The sequence below is a fragment of the Loxodonta africana genome, chromosome 10 (genome assembly GCF_030014295.1).
Source record: "Loxodonta africana isolate mLoxAfr1 chromosome 10, mLoxAfr1.hap2, whole genome shotgun sequence".
NCBI classification, from domain to species: Eukaryota; Metazoa; Chordata; class Mammalia; order Proboscidea; family Elephantidae; genus Loxodonta; species Loxodonta africana.
In genome coordinates, this window is record NC_087351.1 from 82,638,904 (window position 1) to 82,655,611 (window position 16,708).

At 41.2% G+C, this 16,708-nt stretch overlaps 1 protein-coding gene across 1 annotated transcript in view; it reads right to left on the reverse strand.

The window, feature by feature from the left end:
- SYNJ2BP (synaptojanin 2 binding protein) overlaps positions 1-10,857 on the reverse strand; it is an 87,995-nt gene extending 77,138 nt beyond the window's left edge. Inside the window, exon 1 of the mRNA XM_010588709.3 lies at positions 10,674-10,857. Within this exon, the coding sequence (XP_010587011.1) occupies positions 10,674-10,737 (64 nt within the window). The 5' untranslated portion in view covers positions 10,738-10,857. The remainder of the gene's footprint in view (positions 1-10,673) is intronic.
- Positions 10,858-16,708: the final 5,851 nt, after the last annotated feature.

Sequence of the window (16,708 nt, forward strand, 5' to 3'; positions counted from 1 at the left end):
TTGGGTTGTTATGGGATATTGCTGGTTCTCTAGCTGAAGGACTCCCTTTAATAAAATAATATTTCCTGTAATTTTGGTTTTTAAAATTCCCTGAACTTCTGCTTACCTGGAAATGCCCTAATTTTGTCTTCATATTTGAGAAATAGTTTTTCTGGATATATAATTCTTGGCTGGCAATTTTTTTCCTTCAAGGCTTTATATATGTCATCCCATTGCCTTCTTGCCTGCATGGTTTCTGCTGAGTAGTCAGAGCTTAGTCTTATTGACTCTCCTTTGTAGGTGACTTTTGTTTATCCCTAGCTGCTCTTAAAATTCTCTCTTTATCTTTGGTTTTGGCAAGTTTGATTACGTTTTGGTGACTTTCTTTTGTGATCTACCCTGTGTGGGGTTCAATGAGCTTCTTGGACAGATATCATCTTTCACAGTATCAGGGAAGTTTTCTGCCAGCAAATCTTCAACAATTCACTCTGTATTTTCTATTATCTCCCCCTCCACCCCTGTTCTGGCACTGCAATCTCTTGTAGGTTATTTCTCTTGATACAGACCCACTTAATTCTTACAGTTTCTTCTTTTTTTTTAATTCTTATATCTGATTTTTCCTCAAATAACTTGCTGTCTAGTGCTTTATCTTTAATCTCACTAATTCTGGCCTCCATTGCCTCAATTCTGCTCCTGTGACTTTCTATTCAGTTGTCTAGTTCTGAAAAGTTGTTTATCTTTTGGATTTCTATTTACTGTCTCCCTCTGGATTCTAACAGCCCATTAAATTTGTTGTTCTGATCTCATATAGCTTTTCTGAATTCCTCTACTGCTTTACTTGTGTGTTCCTTGACTTAGTATTTGCCTGATCTCCTTCCTGATCTCTTGAAGAGCTTTTTGTATTACTCTTTTGAATTCCACCTCAGGTAATTCCAAGATCTTCTCTTCCTCTAGAAGATTTCCTGGCTCTTTGTTTTGGTCGCTTGCTGGAGCCATCCTGATCTGCTTGTTTATGTGATTTGATAATGACTGTTGTCTCCAAGCTATCAATATGTTTTTATATTTGTTGTATGTTTGCTTACTGTGTCCTAGCTTTTTGTTTTGTTTTGTTTTGATACACCCAAATAGTCTGGGCATGTGAGCTACTTTAGTTATCGGTGTGTTTGAAGCTCTCACATCCTGTCACCAGGTGATTAATTCTGCTACTAGATGTGTGAGTCCAGGAGTCTGTTTACTTCTCTTGTGTGGATTCAGCTCAGGTGTCCAGGTCACGGAGTGTGTGGTACAGGCTCTCGCCTACGGTCCTAGACAAGCAGGGTTACATAGGGGTGATTGGAGCAGGCACAGGTATCTGGTTGCAGTAGGGGGCTATGTGTTGAGCAAGGTAGGGGGCTGATGGCTACCTGAGTGCCTAGGTGGAAGATATCTCCCTGTGCCCTAGAGCACATAAGTGAGTGGATTCTATGGCCAGCCTTTGGGCACCCAATGCTGTTGACTGTAAGGACTGGGAAGCATGGCTTATTCTTGCACCCCTGTTGTGGGTGGCTAGGTGGAATGAGTGAATCCACCAGTCCTCAGGCCCCTGATGTGGGTGTATGAGGACCCTGATTAAGGGGCAGGGTGGTGTCAAATGAACCTGCCACTCCCCCTTAGCTGTTGCAGTTGAAAATAGGCTCCAGGTATATACCCTGTTGTCCTATGCTACTGAGGGCCTACGCTGTTGAATTGGCCCACACAGGTCTAGGCAGGGGTGAAGGGCATTCGAAGCCCATGGACCCCTTATGCCTGTGCCTAGGCAAAGTGGCAGCACCTGCCCTGAGGTCCTGGCTGAGGTGGTGTGGCGAATTTTTTAAAGCTGTGAAACTGGTTTGAGTGCCGTTAGTCCTGTGTACCTGGCTTAAGGGAGTTGGCGGGGGTTTTTTGTTTGTTTTTTTCCTAATGCCTCCAGACTGGTTTGGGTGTGACAGCTCCTATTTCTGGCTTAGGGTGTGTGACAATTTTTGAATATGGAGCAGGGGCGGGGGGGTGAGTGAGGAGAAAGGGGCACTTCGCTACAAAAGTCCCAGAGGGAGAGGGGCTATTTTGATCCCATGTGGTAGGTCAGATGCTTGCACTTAACTTTTACAGATCCAGTGCTGCTTCCCTTTGGCTCTGGAGGCTTGTGTAGTCTCTCCACTGCCTGGTCTCTCCTGAAATGGTAAAACGTGTCCCAAGCACTACTGCTTGACCCAGCCCGCATGTGCAAGCTGTTCCAGCCTGCAGAGTGCTGGCTAGCTCAAGTCTGGCACTTCTTCGCTGCTTCTGAATTGTCTCTCCCTCCGCCTGCCACTGAGTCTGGCTTCTCAACTTTGATGTTCAGGGCTCCTAGATTGTCATATGTAAATGACTCACTTGTTTTTTTGGGTCTTTGTTGTAAGAGGGACCACAGGAAGCATCTGACTGTTTCACCATCTTGGCCCGCCTCCACTCTCAATTCTTTTTGAGCCCTCATCTGAATTTCCTTAATATCCATAATTCTACCAACAGTCTTTTCAAGGCTATGTAGGGTCTTACTATTAAACACATCAAAATTCTTTCAGCTTCTACCCATTACAAAATTCCAAAGCCCTGTCCACATTTTAGGTATTTGTTAGAGCAGTGCCCCACTTCTTGATACCAAATTCCATTGGTTTAGACAAATTCCATTTGTTTTAGAATTCTAACCCCTATATCTGTGGATGCAGTCCCCTAATGCAATCTAATATTATGTTAATAAGGCCATACCAGTGTAAGATGTGTTCGAAACCTAATCACTTCTGAGTTATAAAAACAGGAAATGAGACACAGAGACGAGCACATACCAGGGAAGACAGATGCCATGTAAGAATCGCCAAGATCCAAGGAAGGTCCAGGGCTACAACACGAAAGGAATTGACAGGGCTGAAACCCTCATTTGGACTTTTAGCTCCAAAACTATGGGGAAATGAATTTTTGTCCTTTAAAGCTACCCACTTGGGGTATTTCTGTTGCAGCAGCACTAGGAAACTAAGACTGCCAGTAAACATATAACAAGATGTTCTTCATCATTTGTTACAAGAAAAAGCAAATTAAAAACCACAGTTCCATTTCACAATGCCTAGGATGGCTGAAATGAAAAAGAATGACAATATCAAATGTTGGTAAGGATATGAGACAACTGAACAGTCATACATTGCTGGCGGGAATGTAAAATGGTACAAATACTTCAGAAAACAGTCTGGCAGTTTCTTTTAAAGCTAAATATACATATACTATATATTAAAAAAAAAATTTTTTTTTTTAATAAAACCTACCAATTCCACTCCTAGTTATTAGGTATTTAACCAAGATAAATTAAAACATATGTCTCTACAAATACTTGTATATGAATACTCAGCAGCTTTATTCATACTAGTCAACATTAGAAACAACGGAAATGTCCATTAATTGGTGAGTGTTGTCGTTAGATAATCAAATTCTCATACAGTCATATGATGAAATACTATGGATGTGTGAAAGAAGCCTGAATATACACTATATGATTCCATTTATATCAAGTTCTAAAACAGACAAAACAAATCTATGCGGATAGAAGTGAGATCAGTGATTGCTCGGAGATTGGGATAGGGAAACAGCAGAGGTACAAAGAGAATTTTCTCATGTAATGGAAATATTCTACATCTTGCCTGGGGTCATGGTTACACATGTCTGTACATTTGTCAAAATTCTTAGAACCATGCACTTAAAACGGGTATATTTTATTTAATATAAATCATACCTTAATACCAAAAACCAAAACCAAACCCACTGCCGTCAAGTCGATTCCGACTCAAAGCGACCCTATAGGACAGAGAAGAACTGCCCCATAGAGTTTCCAAGGAGCGCCTGGTGGATTCGAACTGCTGACCTCTTGGTTAGCAGCCGTAGCACTTAACCACTACGCCACCAGGGTTTCTCCATACCTTAATGAATTTGATTAAAATTGACTAACAAATAAAAACAAAAACCCAAACTGGTTGCCATCAAGTCTATTCCAACTCGTAATGACCCTATAGGAGTAAATAGGAGTCAATAATAGATGATTGGACCGTTTGCATTTTTGTACCTGAGAATTACCTGATTTATTTTTTAATCATACCTTAATAAACTTGATTAAAAAATAAGTCAGATAATTCTCAGGTACAAAAATGCAAACAGTCCAAGCATCTATTAACCCAGTAATCCACCAGGCGCTCCTTGGAAAAGCATCCATTATTGACTCCTATTTACTCCTATAGGGTCGTTATGAGTTGAAACAGATTTGATGGCAACCAGTCTGGGTTTTTGTTTTTGGTTTTATTCATTAGTCAATAATAAGAGACAGTTTAAAATTACTCAAAGCACCAATTATCTGGTGATAATAAGGCAAAAATTTTGGTCACAGTGCCCCCTTCTTACACAGTACTTTTTCTACTGTTTCCTATGCAAATATGATAAAATGATCTTTAAAAATTCTATGCATCTATCAAGAGTAAATGTTGCTATGAACAAGAGTTGAAAGTAAAAAACAAACAAACAAATGGAAAATGCTGACTGAGAAGATGGAGTTCAAACTCAGATTCCCAATAACCATCTTTGGACACTCCTCCTTTAATTCCCTCAACTGCCCTTTGAGTAGGTTTTATTATTACTCTCTTATTATTACTCTCATTTTAGAGCTGAGGAAACTGGGGTTATTTGTCCAAGGTCCCACAGCTAGTAAGCGGCAGAGTTCGGATTTGAACTCAGGCATTTTGCCACTGTGCAGGCATTAGCCGCTATACTCTGCTGCTCATTCAAGCTATTTTAAAATCCAATTCTCTGAGGTACTCATAGAGCCTAGCATAGAAGCTTGTCCAACAACAGTTGCTCAATAAATATGTGTGGACTGAAAGAACGAATCAATGATTCAAATACGCAAATCAGGAGGCTAAATGATTAGGCATCTTCCAATGAAAACTATTATATTCTCTGGAGAAACTCTCTGATCCCAGGATAAAATATGTCTCCTGTTATTTGTTACCTCGTATTACAGTTCATAGCCTCTCCGTTGCCCTGACACTTGCAACTGCCTTTTTTTCAACTTTCTCTTACTCTGCTGCTTCTTGATTGACATATGGTAAACTGTACACTGTAGTAGGCATGAATATACTATGGTTCTGTACAAGGGGAAAATGATATTATCCAATTTGCTTTCAAAATGCTTCCTAAAGACATTTGATATTTTCTTGGGTCTTCTGTCAATAACAGGTGCCTAGGTGGTACAGCCTGAAGGCTGGTGGTTTGAACCCACCCAGCAGTACCAAAAGGTCTGGCGATAGCTTCCGTTAAGATTACAACCAAGAAAACCCCACTTAACAGTTCTATTCTGTAACATAGGGGGTTGCCATGAGTCAGAATCGACCTGACAGCAATAGGTTTGGATTGGTTTTGTCAGTAATAGGTTACTGAGTCTAGATTTACAAGAAATAGGCCATAGCTAGCTCTTTGATTATTCTACCTTTGAGGGTCCTTAGCATAAACCTATCATAATTACCTACCTGATTGAACTGCAAAATTCTTAGAAAGAGATCTTTTATTATTCTTTTTTTTTTTCTTTTAAATCATTGTGTAGGCACATACTAAACAGTAAATGAATTTTTTTATAACAGTTTCCCTTAATTTCCGATTCTCCCGAAACCACAATTCTGATTTTACCATCTGAATAAGTAGAGTTTGGATTTTTTTCTTCAATTAATTTACTACCTTTCTCCCTAGTCGCATAATTTCACAAAATGTTTCTATAGCTGAGCTTCTACCAGCTTGCCTTTTTACTTCACCAAAGTAATTCCTAGATGTTTCACTTTATAGTTATTCCTTTAAGTATTCTTCTTTTTTAATAAGACTGATTCTTGAAGTAACTTTTAGAGCCTTGTGCCATATACTCTTCTGTCTGCATGGAGTTTTCCATCTACTCCTTCTCTTTGTTTTTGGTCTCTTAGTCAGTTTCTAATCCATCATAACACGGTATGTCCCCATGCATTCTCTCTCTCTTAAATTATCCTTAGTGGAGGAGCTTTTTTATTCTGAAAGCTGAAATAGATCATCTTACTGGTTCTCTTTTATTTAATATTATATCATTCAACAGTTTCCCCAGTCATTTCACCATGTATTGACCACATCGTGTCATGTATTCTGCAAGGGGTTAGGAAAACAAGGGATGATCCTTTGAATTAGAAGAGTGAAGAGAAAGAGACATAAGTAAGCAAGCAAACATAAAAATAAGCACTAAGATAGGGATATGCAGAGTTGTATGGAAGTATAAGGAGAAAAACACATTACCTGAGAGTGGCTCAGAGTTTGGATTTTTTAAGTCACACAAATTTGGATGCATTTCCTAACTCTGCAAATCACAGAGTTGTATGATTTAAAAGAGTAAAAATTTCCTCATTTGTAAAATGGGATCAGTAACTGTTCTATCTGTTTTTTTGTCAGGACTAGATAACACAAAGGGCCCTGGTGGCGTAGTGGTTAAGAGCTCAGCTGCTAACCAAGGTCGGCAGTTTGAATCTACCAACCGCTATTTGGAAACCCTAAGGGGCAGTTCTACTCTGTCTTATAGGGTCGCTATGAGTTGAAATCGACTTGACAGCAACAGGTTTGGTTTTTTTGGTTAGATAAGACAAAGTACTAAGCATGGCAATACATGGTTGTCACTCAATAAATGGTGATGTGATATTGATAAAAGGGGGTCCCCAGCCTGGGTACAGAGGTTTCCTGGATGACTCTTGAACTGAATCTTAACCAATGAATAGGGAGGGGAGGGAATCAAGAGGGAACCTCAGAGAAAGGTTAAGTTTCCACGCTAGTGTTGAGGATCCTCCATAATCTCATCGCTACCTACCTCAACAACTTCATCTCTCTATACTCTCCTAAATGAACCCTTCCTTCCATCTAGACTGGTTTACTCACTAACCTCAGAATATCCTTTGTTTATTTTCTTTTCTCTATTACTGCTCAGGCATACCTAACCCTGTTCCTGGCATTACCCTAAAGCCTGTCCATTCTGTAAAGCCAACTTAAGGTCCACCTTCTTGTAACTGACCACTTTGGCCCATAGCAACAGCTCCATTCTTTGAACTTTCACAGTACAGGGTGAGATTAACATGCTTCCTCCTCCCTTCCACACTTCCTTTTCCCCTCCCACTACATACATGCCCGTCAGAGTCCTTAACCATATGCACCTTTGCAATGAGATTTAACTTTTTTCATGTTAATGTCATGTCTCTACTAGACTTCAAATTCCATGAAGGCCAGACTCTGTGTAATCAACAGAAAATGGGGCAAGGATATAGCACTTTTGTTTCAGATCTCTTGTACACATGAGGGAAGGAACAGATCAGAAAACTGTTAGCAATACTCTCAGTTACAGTTAACCCCAAAGTGGCTCAAGTGCATGGACTTAATAGGGTTTTCTGTTTTAATGTTCTCACTTTGATATGCCCTCAACTCTAACAACAGCAAACTAAAAACTTTCTACTGTGGATTGTGTTAAAAAGTCCCTTAAGTTGTCTCAAATCCTTCTGAGAAGAAAGCGTGATGTAACAAAAGAAAGGTTGGCTGCTAACTCCTTAGGCACAGCTACTATACTGGCAGACAGTTTATGCTACAGTAGAATCAAAAGACTTGGGTTAAAATCCTGGCTCTTTGTCACGTGAATAAACATACGCACACTCATGTTCATTGCAGTATTATTCACAATAGCGAAAAGATAGAAACAACCTAAGTGGCTATCAACAGATGAATGGATAAACAAATTATGGTACATACACATAATGAAATACTATGCAACCATAAAGAACAGTGACGAACCTGTGAAGCAGCTCACAACATGGATGAATCTGGAGGGCATTATGCTGAGTGAAATAAGTCAGTCACAAAATGACAAGTATTGTATTATAAAAACTCAAGAAAAGGTTTACCCATGGAAACAATCTTTGATGGTTACCAGGGAGGGAAGGGTAGGGAGGAGATATCACTAACTAGATAGTAGACAAGTGTTAACTTTGGTGAAGGGAAAGACAATGTACAATATAGGCGAAGTCAGCACAACTTGACCGAGGTCAAGTCATAGAAGTTTCACAGACACATCCAAAAACCTTAAGGGACTGAGTTACTGAGGCTGAGGACTGGGGACCATGGTCTTGGGGGACATCTAGGTCAACCGGTATAACATAGGTCATAAATAAAATGTTCTACATTGTAGTTTGGTGAGTAGCATCTAGGGTCCTGAAAGCTTGCAAGCAGCCATCTAAGATACATCTATTGGTCCCATTCCATCCGGAGCAAAAAAAAAAAAATGAAGAAAGCCAAATACACAAGGAAAATATTGGTACAAAGGACTAACTGACCACATGAACCACAGTCTCCATCAGACTAAGCCTAGAAGAACTAGACCACCACCGATCACTCTGACAGGGATCACTATAGAGGGTCCCAGGCAGAGGATGAAAAAATGTAGAACAAAATTCAAATTCACAAAAAAGACCAGACTTACTGGTCTGACGGTGACTGGAAGAACCCCTCAGACTATGGCCCCTGGACACCCTGCTAACTCAGAACTGAAGCGACTCCCGAAGTCCACCTTTCAGCCAAAGATTAGACAGGCCTATAAAACAAACAATAACAAATGTGAGGAAGGTGCTTCCTAGCTCAATCAAGTATATAAGACCAAATGGCAGCACCTGCCCAAAAGCAAAGACAAGAAGGCAGGACGGGACAAGAAAACTGGATGAATGGACTCTGAGACCCCAGTGTGGAAAGGGAAAGAGGGAGAGTGCTGACACACTGCAGGGACTGCAACTAAAGTCACAAAACAATTTGTGCATTAAATTTTTGAATGAAAAACTAATTTGTGCTGTAAACTTTCATCTAAAACACACACACACACACAAAAATCCTGGCTCTTGAAACTTACTAGCTTTAAACCTTTGGTAAGTCCTTGACCAAGGACCTCAGAGGCTATAAACAAGCTGGAGATAAGACAGTGTTCTAAAAAAGGTAATAGGTAAACTGTTCAACCCCTGAATGTATTTGAGATTACAACCGTTGCCTTTCAGGATTCTTCAGATCAACCACAGTTAGTCCAAAATGATAGGTATCATAAAACAGCACGTGGAATGGGCCAAAGAATTACGAACTCTTGGAGGTAGAAGAGACCTCAGAAGTCATCTAGCCCAAGTCTCTCCTTTCATAGTTTAGGAAGCAGGCATAGGAGAGATGCCAAGCTACATGCGAAGCTCCTTTTTGCCTCCCAGACACTCTCTTCAATGTCATTATTTTCCCAAGATTTCATTATTTCCTTTGAGGCAAACAGAATAGGTTCTTATGCCCCCAAAATATGAACCCAAATCCTGCAACTACCCCAAACTCTTGCTCCTAACCGAACACAGGAACAAAAGGGCAAAGGTATACACGCTCTTGCAGTTACCTGATTAAACCATCAGGTCCCTGCGTAGGAAGCTGTACAAAGAGTGACAATGCTGCCTACAAACAGAAATGCCTATTTGGAAGTAGAAGCTTTTCATATTTCTTCTATAGAAAGAAAGATCACTGTGCGACTACCAAAATTACCTGGGAGTTTCTAGAAGTGCTAACTGATTTCTCACTTGCATATCTTCACGATGACACAGTGAAGAAAAACTGAATTAGACTCTTAGGCTTCTTAGGAGTACCCATATGCCAAGTAACCAGTGCTGGGAAGTGATAAACAGGAACTTGAAACCCTTCCTAATTAACTGAACCAAACTAAAAAAAAAAAAAAAAAAACCTAAGTAAACTTCAAATGACTCTTTTTTATCTAAGTTCAATCCTAGGTTTGTGGCTCTATTGTCCTAGGCTCTTAAGTTCATTAACTTACATGACAAAGACATGAAAATGCTTGGGAAAAATCAAGAAGACGTCAGTCAACAAATTCATTTATTTTAGTTAAGGGAGGATCTGGCTGCAGCAGAATCATGTGAGGCTTTTTAAAAAAAAAAAAAAAAAAGTCTGCAATGAATCCAAATCGCTAGAACTTGGGCATAGGAGTTACCATTTTTACTTTAAAAAAAAAAAAAACGAAACGGCAAAAACAAAAAACTCCGGGTAATTCTGAGCGGAATCAGATTTGGGACATGCTGTAATAGAAGATCTCTAGAGTCTCTTCCTGTTTAACATACTCGTTAACACCCAAAATGAATTACACAGAAAAAAAAATAAGGAAGGAGCCTAACACCAGGAAAATGACTACGCATTCGAAGTCCATACCGATCACGCTCCCCCGTTTTACTAAACGGTCGGTCATAGAAACAGGGGTAGATGCTGGATTGGAAAGGGGCGTGGTGTCCACGGTATGTCGGCTAAAAACGGGGTGTGCTTTTTTTCTCTGTTTTTCTGCCACTATTAGCAGAAAGAAACTTTTCCTGACTATAAATAGGTATGATAATGCCTCTGACAGATGAGCTGGATGTCTCAGTCCCGTGTCTGGCCAACAACGGGTGTCAATACGTTCCTCCTACGTGCCTGCAAGAGTTGCAGGAAAAGTCAAGGTTGGGGCCTGCCTGCTCCGAGGCTAAGTGAATCTGGCTTGACAGAACTGTCTGCTCTGCAATCACACCTTCATGTCCCCTACTACCAGGGAGGAGCCGTTTAGCACATACCTGAGGGTCCTCTGGTAAGATTGATCTCTTCCTCAGTGACCAAATAATCCACTCTTCCGTTCATGTTTTAGTGCTCTCCAGGCTTCCCACCTGGGTGGGCTAAAACTACTCAGATGAAGGTGAATCAATCTCAATTCCTTAGCCCAGCACTTTCGGTTTCAGCAGCCTCCAGATTGGAAGCGGATACCGCGAGAGCTAGGAGCGCTAGGAATGCTGGGAGTCGTGGTTCCCGCAGCCGACTTGTTCCGTTATCTCACCTGGTCCTTGCAGCAAAATGTGGGGTGAGGGGAGAGCACATTACGATCCTAATTAACTGGTTGAAAGCGTGGGGGAGGCAAACTAAATAAAGGTAGGAAAAAAAAAAAGGTAGGAGGCATTAGTAAATTGATATTGTTGAGGAAAAATTAAAAATAAAATCTCCTGCATACGCAGGAAGTCCTCTCCTCAAATGTAGGGGGAAAAAAAGAACTTTATTGTTCAGTAAGCATTAAATCAGCCTGCAATGGGCATCACAGGCCCTGCTATTGAGATTACAAAGACAGAAAGAAATCTCACCCTTTTTCATAGCCAAGCAGATACCATCCATTACATGCGTGTTCTCATGTAAGAGGACCTGACAGCACCAGTTGTTATACATTCTTTAGTAGTTCACACTTGGAGTGGCCGTTTGTGTTAGTTAATTGTCCTTATCCAAAGGAAAAATAAAACTTCTCTATCTGTATGACAATAAAACAATATCATACACAAGTGAAGTTTTGCTGAAGATCATTCAAAAGCGGTTACAGCAGTTCATCAACAGGGATCTGCCAGAAATTCAAGCCACATCAGAAGAGGTCATGGAACCAGGGATATCATTGCTGATTTCAGATGGATCCTGGCAGAAAACGGAGAATACCAGAAAGATGTTTACCTGTGTTTTATCGACCCTGCAAAGGCATTCGACTGTGTGGATCATAACAAATTATGGATAACATTGCAAAGAATGGGAATTCCAGAACACTTAATTGTGCTCATGAGGAACCTGTGCATACATCAAGAGGCAGTCGTTCGAACAGAACAAGAGGATACTGCGTAGTTTAAAGTAAGGAAAGGTGTGTGTCAGGGTTATATCCTTTCCTCATATTTATTCATTCTTTATTCTGAGCAAATAATCCAAGAATCTGGACTATATGAAGAAGATCGGGTCTCAGGATTGGAGGAAGACTCATTAACAACCTGCGTTATGCAGATGACACAATCTTCCTTGCTGAAAGTGAAGAGGACTTGAAGCACTTACTGATGAAGATCGAAGACCACAGTCTTCAATATGGATTACACCTCAACATAAGGAAAACAAAAATTCTTACAACTGGAGAAATAAGCAACATCATAATAAATGGAGAAAAGATTGAAGTTGTCAAAGACTTCATTTTACCTGGATCCACAATCAACACCCATGGAAGCAGCAGTGAAATCAGACAACTCATTGCATTGGACAAATCTACTGCAAAAAACATCATTAAAGTGTTAAAAAACAAAGATGTCACCTCAAAGACTGAAGTGTGCCTGAAAACAGGGTGATTGTTTTCAGTCACCTCATATGCATGCGAAAGCTGGACAATGAACAAGGAAGACTGAAGAAGAATTGATGCCTTTTAATTATGATGTTGGTGGAGAATATCGAATATACCTTGGGCTTCCAACAGAACAAATCTGTTTGGGAAGAAGTACAGACAGAATGCTCCTTAGAAGTGAGGATGGTGAGGCATCATCTCACATACTTTGGACATGTTATCAGGAGGGATCAGTCCCGAGAGAAAGACATCATGCTTGGTAAAGTAGAGGGTCAGTGGAAAAGAGGAAGAAGACCTTCAACTAAGTGGTTGACACAGTGGCTGCAACAATGGGCTCGAGCATAACAACGATCATGAGGAGGGCTCACAACCAGGCAATATTTTGTTCTCTTGTACATAGGGTCACTATGAGTCCGAACAGACTCAAGAACACCTAACAATATCTGTATGGCAAGCGGTACTTACAGTTTGGGATAGGGCACCTAGGCTAATTCCCACCTGAGGGGAGGTAGGGCATTACATTCCTCGATGTTTACATTTCAAAGAGTTGTCCTTAAGAAAGAGAGAGGGGAAAGTTGTCTTTCCCTTTCGGCAACTTGGAAAATTACATCTTTTTTTTAAGTTTACCATTACAGTGTGACTGGTAGATGACCTAGCTGTAACTTCAGCCCAGCCCTCCTGATTTGGGGGATAGGACATTCCAAAGTGTGCTTAATGGAGAGGGGTCAAAACTCAAAAGCCTTAAGGGCCAGGAAGGTGACTTTAAACTGTGAAGCAACCTGGAATTGTTGCTGTTGTGTGCCGGGTCAATTCCTACTCCTAGCGGCCCTCTATGACACAGTAGGACTGCCCCATGGGGTTTTCTAGGCTGTGATCTTTACAGGAGGAAATAGGTCTTTTCTACTGTGGATCCTATGGTTGGTTCCAACCAGTGACCTTTGGGTAGCAGCCAAGCAATTAACCACTGCACCACCAGGGCGCCTAACCTGGAATTAGACAACAGGAATTGGTAGGAACCCTGGAGGATTGGAAAGTGGACGTCCAATATAAAGGCATTCAAATTCAGATTGAAAAACAAGCTAAACTAAAGCTACTGTGTTAAACGAACAAAACAAGACAAGGGGCAGATGTAGCCAGAAGGCCCCTTGTTTGCCAACACTGAAATTAATATGGAATGGTGAAAAGAACACAGGAGGTGATTCTAGAAGATCTGATCACTATGAGTTGGAACTGATTCAGCAAGGCAACCAACAACAACATGTTACTTGTTCAAACAGCTGGATGGAGATGGAGGTGAAATACAAGATCATATATTCTGGGTTACCACCCGCTCCTTGGAAATGCTGGTGGCGTAGTGTTAAGTGCTACGGCTGCTAACCAAAAGGTTGGCCGTTGGAATCCACCAGGCACTCCTTGGAAACCCCATGGGGCAGTTCTACTCTGTCCTGTAGGGCCACTATGAGTTGGAATCGACTCAACGGCAACGGGTTTAATTTTTTTGGTATCCACTCCTTGAAAACCCTATGGGCAGTCCCATAGGGTCTGTATGAGTTAGAATCCATGCAAAGGCAGTGGGTTTGGTTTTTATGCCTGTGGTTATTATGACATTTGGGAATGGGTTGTCTTTGTTATGTTAATAAGGCAGGATTAGTGTATGGCGTATCTTGACTCACTCTTTCACAAAGTGTAAAAGAAGCAGAGTAAGCAAGCAAAGATGGGGGAAGATAGATGCCAAGCCATATGAAGATCACCAAGGAACCAGGAAACAGAAGCTGAAGAGACAAGGACCTTCCTCCAGAGCTGACAGAAAGCCTTTCCCTAGAGCCAGTACCTAGATTTGGACTTCAAGCCTCATAAACTGTGAGAAAATAAATTTCTCTTTGTTAAAGCAATCCACTTGTGGTATTTCTGTTATAGCAGCATTAGATAACTGGGACACACATGGTATGATACCTACAGTAATAAAGGCAAAAAGCAAAAATGCAGAACAGACCAAAGTAGGAAGAAATAAGCCTTGCCTGGGAGTAAGGGTGGAAAACCTGGTGGCATAGTGGTTAAGAACTACGGCGGCTAACCAAAAAGGTCAGCAGTTCAAATCCACCAGGCACTCCTTGGAAACCATATGGGGCAGTTATACTCTGCCCTTTAGGGCCACTATGAGTCTATGAGTGCTGTGGGGAGAATGGCTGGCGTAAGAAATGGTGAAAAAATTGGAGAGTAGAGGTATGTCTGACCTCTACCTCATAGGAATCTCCTTTGTGCTGATCCTGGTTATCACTCATGGATTTAGACAAGTTCAGACACTAGAGTATAATACCAAACGCTTTCCAAGATGATCATACCTATTTACATACTCACTATCTGAGAGTTCCCACTGCTCACATCCTCACTAATAATTGGGTTATTGGTCTTTCTAATTTTTGCTAGTCTGGTAGGTGTGAAGTGGTGTAACCCGACCTTGTGAATGCCTATCCTTAAACTAGCCCGAGCCAAATTTGGCCTGCCCCGCACGTGCAGAAGACCCAGCGGTGATGGATAATTGACCTCAGTGGAGGATGCAGCAACAGGTGGAATGAATAACCATATCACCTCCTATTTCCTGGCTACCTTTTAGAATTTCCCTCTCCAGTACACCTGTGCGTCCACCATCTTGCTGCCCACATCACATAAAAGCCCCGTTTCCCCATAGCTTGGGGAGTCAAATCTGAGGAACTTCCTCTTGGCTCCTTGCTCTGTGCATTGCTATAAAGTCACTTTTTCTTTCTCAGAGACTGGTGTCCAGATTATTGGCAAGCCTGAGAGCACTGGACCCACCTTCCTGGGTTCAGAAACAGTGGTATCTCCTTAGTATGTCGTCTTAGTCATCTAGTATTGCTATAACAGAAATACCACAAGTGGATGGGTTTAACAAAGAGAAATTTATTCTCTCACAATCCAGTAGCCTGGAAGTCCAAATTCAGGGTGCTGGCTCCAAGGGGAGGCTTTCTCTCTCTGTCAACTCTGGAGGGAAAGCCCTTGTCGTAAGTCTTCTCTTGGTCTGGGAGCATCTCAGCACAGGAACCTCAGGTCCAAAGGGCACGCTGTGCTCCCAGCACGGCTTTCTTGGTGGTGTGAGATTCTGCTGTCTCTCTGCTGGCCTCTCTCTTTCATATCTCATTACATCATAATGATAGGATTTACAACACATAGTGAAATCACATCAGATGGCAAAATGGTAGATAACCATACAATACTGGGAATCATGACCTATCCAAGTTGACAGATATTTTGAGGGGATACAATTCAATCCATGACAGATGTTTCTTTGCATTTTCTGTTTACTAAAAAAAAAAAAAAAAAAATGAAGCTGGTGTGTGTTTGTATGTTTGTTATCCATTTGGATATTCACTTTTGTAGAAAATCTATTCAAGTATCTTTTCTAATTTTCTATTGTTTTTCATTTTTAAGATGTCCTGGTGATACAGTGGTTAAACTCATTGAGTGCTAACCGAAAGGCTGGCATTTTGAAACCACCAGCAGCTCCTGGGGAGAAAGATATGGCAGTCCACTTCTATAGAGATTTATAGCTTTGGAAACCCTATGGGGTCACTATGAATCAGAATCAACGACAGTGGATTTGGATCTATTTTTTAGCTTATTAATTTGTACCTGTACCAGTTGCCATTGAGTAAGTTCTGATTCAGGACAACACCATGTGTGTCAGAGTAGAACTGTGCTCCACAGGGCTTTTCAAGGGCTGTTGTTTTTGAAAGATCCCCAGGTCTTTCTTCCAAGAAGCGTCTTATTGTTATGTGCCATCAAGTTGGTTCCAACTCATGGTGACCCCATGTACAACAGAAGGAAACACTTCCCGGTCCTGCGCCATCCTCACAGTCGTCGTTATGCTTGAACCCATCGTTGCAGCCGCTGTGTCAATCCATCTCATTGAGAGTCTTCCTCTTTTTTTGTTGACAGATCCCTCCTGATTAACACGTCCACAGTATGTGAGACGTAGTCTTACCATCCTTGCTTCTGAGGAGCATTCTGGTTGTATTTCTTCCAAGACAGATTTTTTTGGGGCAGTTTGTGGAAAATTCAGTGATCTTCACTAACACCACAATTCAAAGACATCAGTTCTTCTTCGATCTTCCTTATTCATCTCCCAGCTTTCTCATGCATGCGAGGCAATTGAAAACACCATGGCTTGGGTCAGGCACACCTTAGTCTTCAAGGTGCCATCTTTGCTTTTCAACACTTTAAACAGATCTTTTGCAGCAGATTTGCCCAGAGCAATGTGTCTTTTGATTTCTTGAGTGCTGCTTCCAGGGATGTTGATTGTGGATCCAAGTAAAATGAAATCCTTGGCAACTTCACTCTTTTCTCAGTTTATCATGATGTTGCTTAGTGGTCCAGATGTGAGGATTTTTGTTTTCTTTATGTTGAGTTGTAATCCATACTGAAGGCTGTGGTCTTTGATCTTCACCAGTAAGTGTTTCAAGTCCT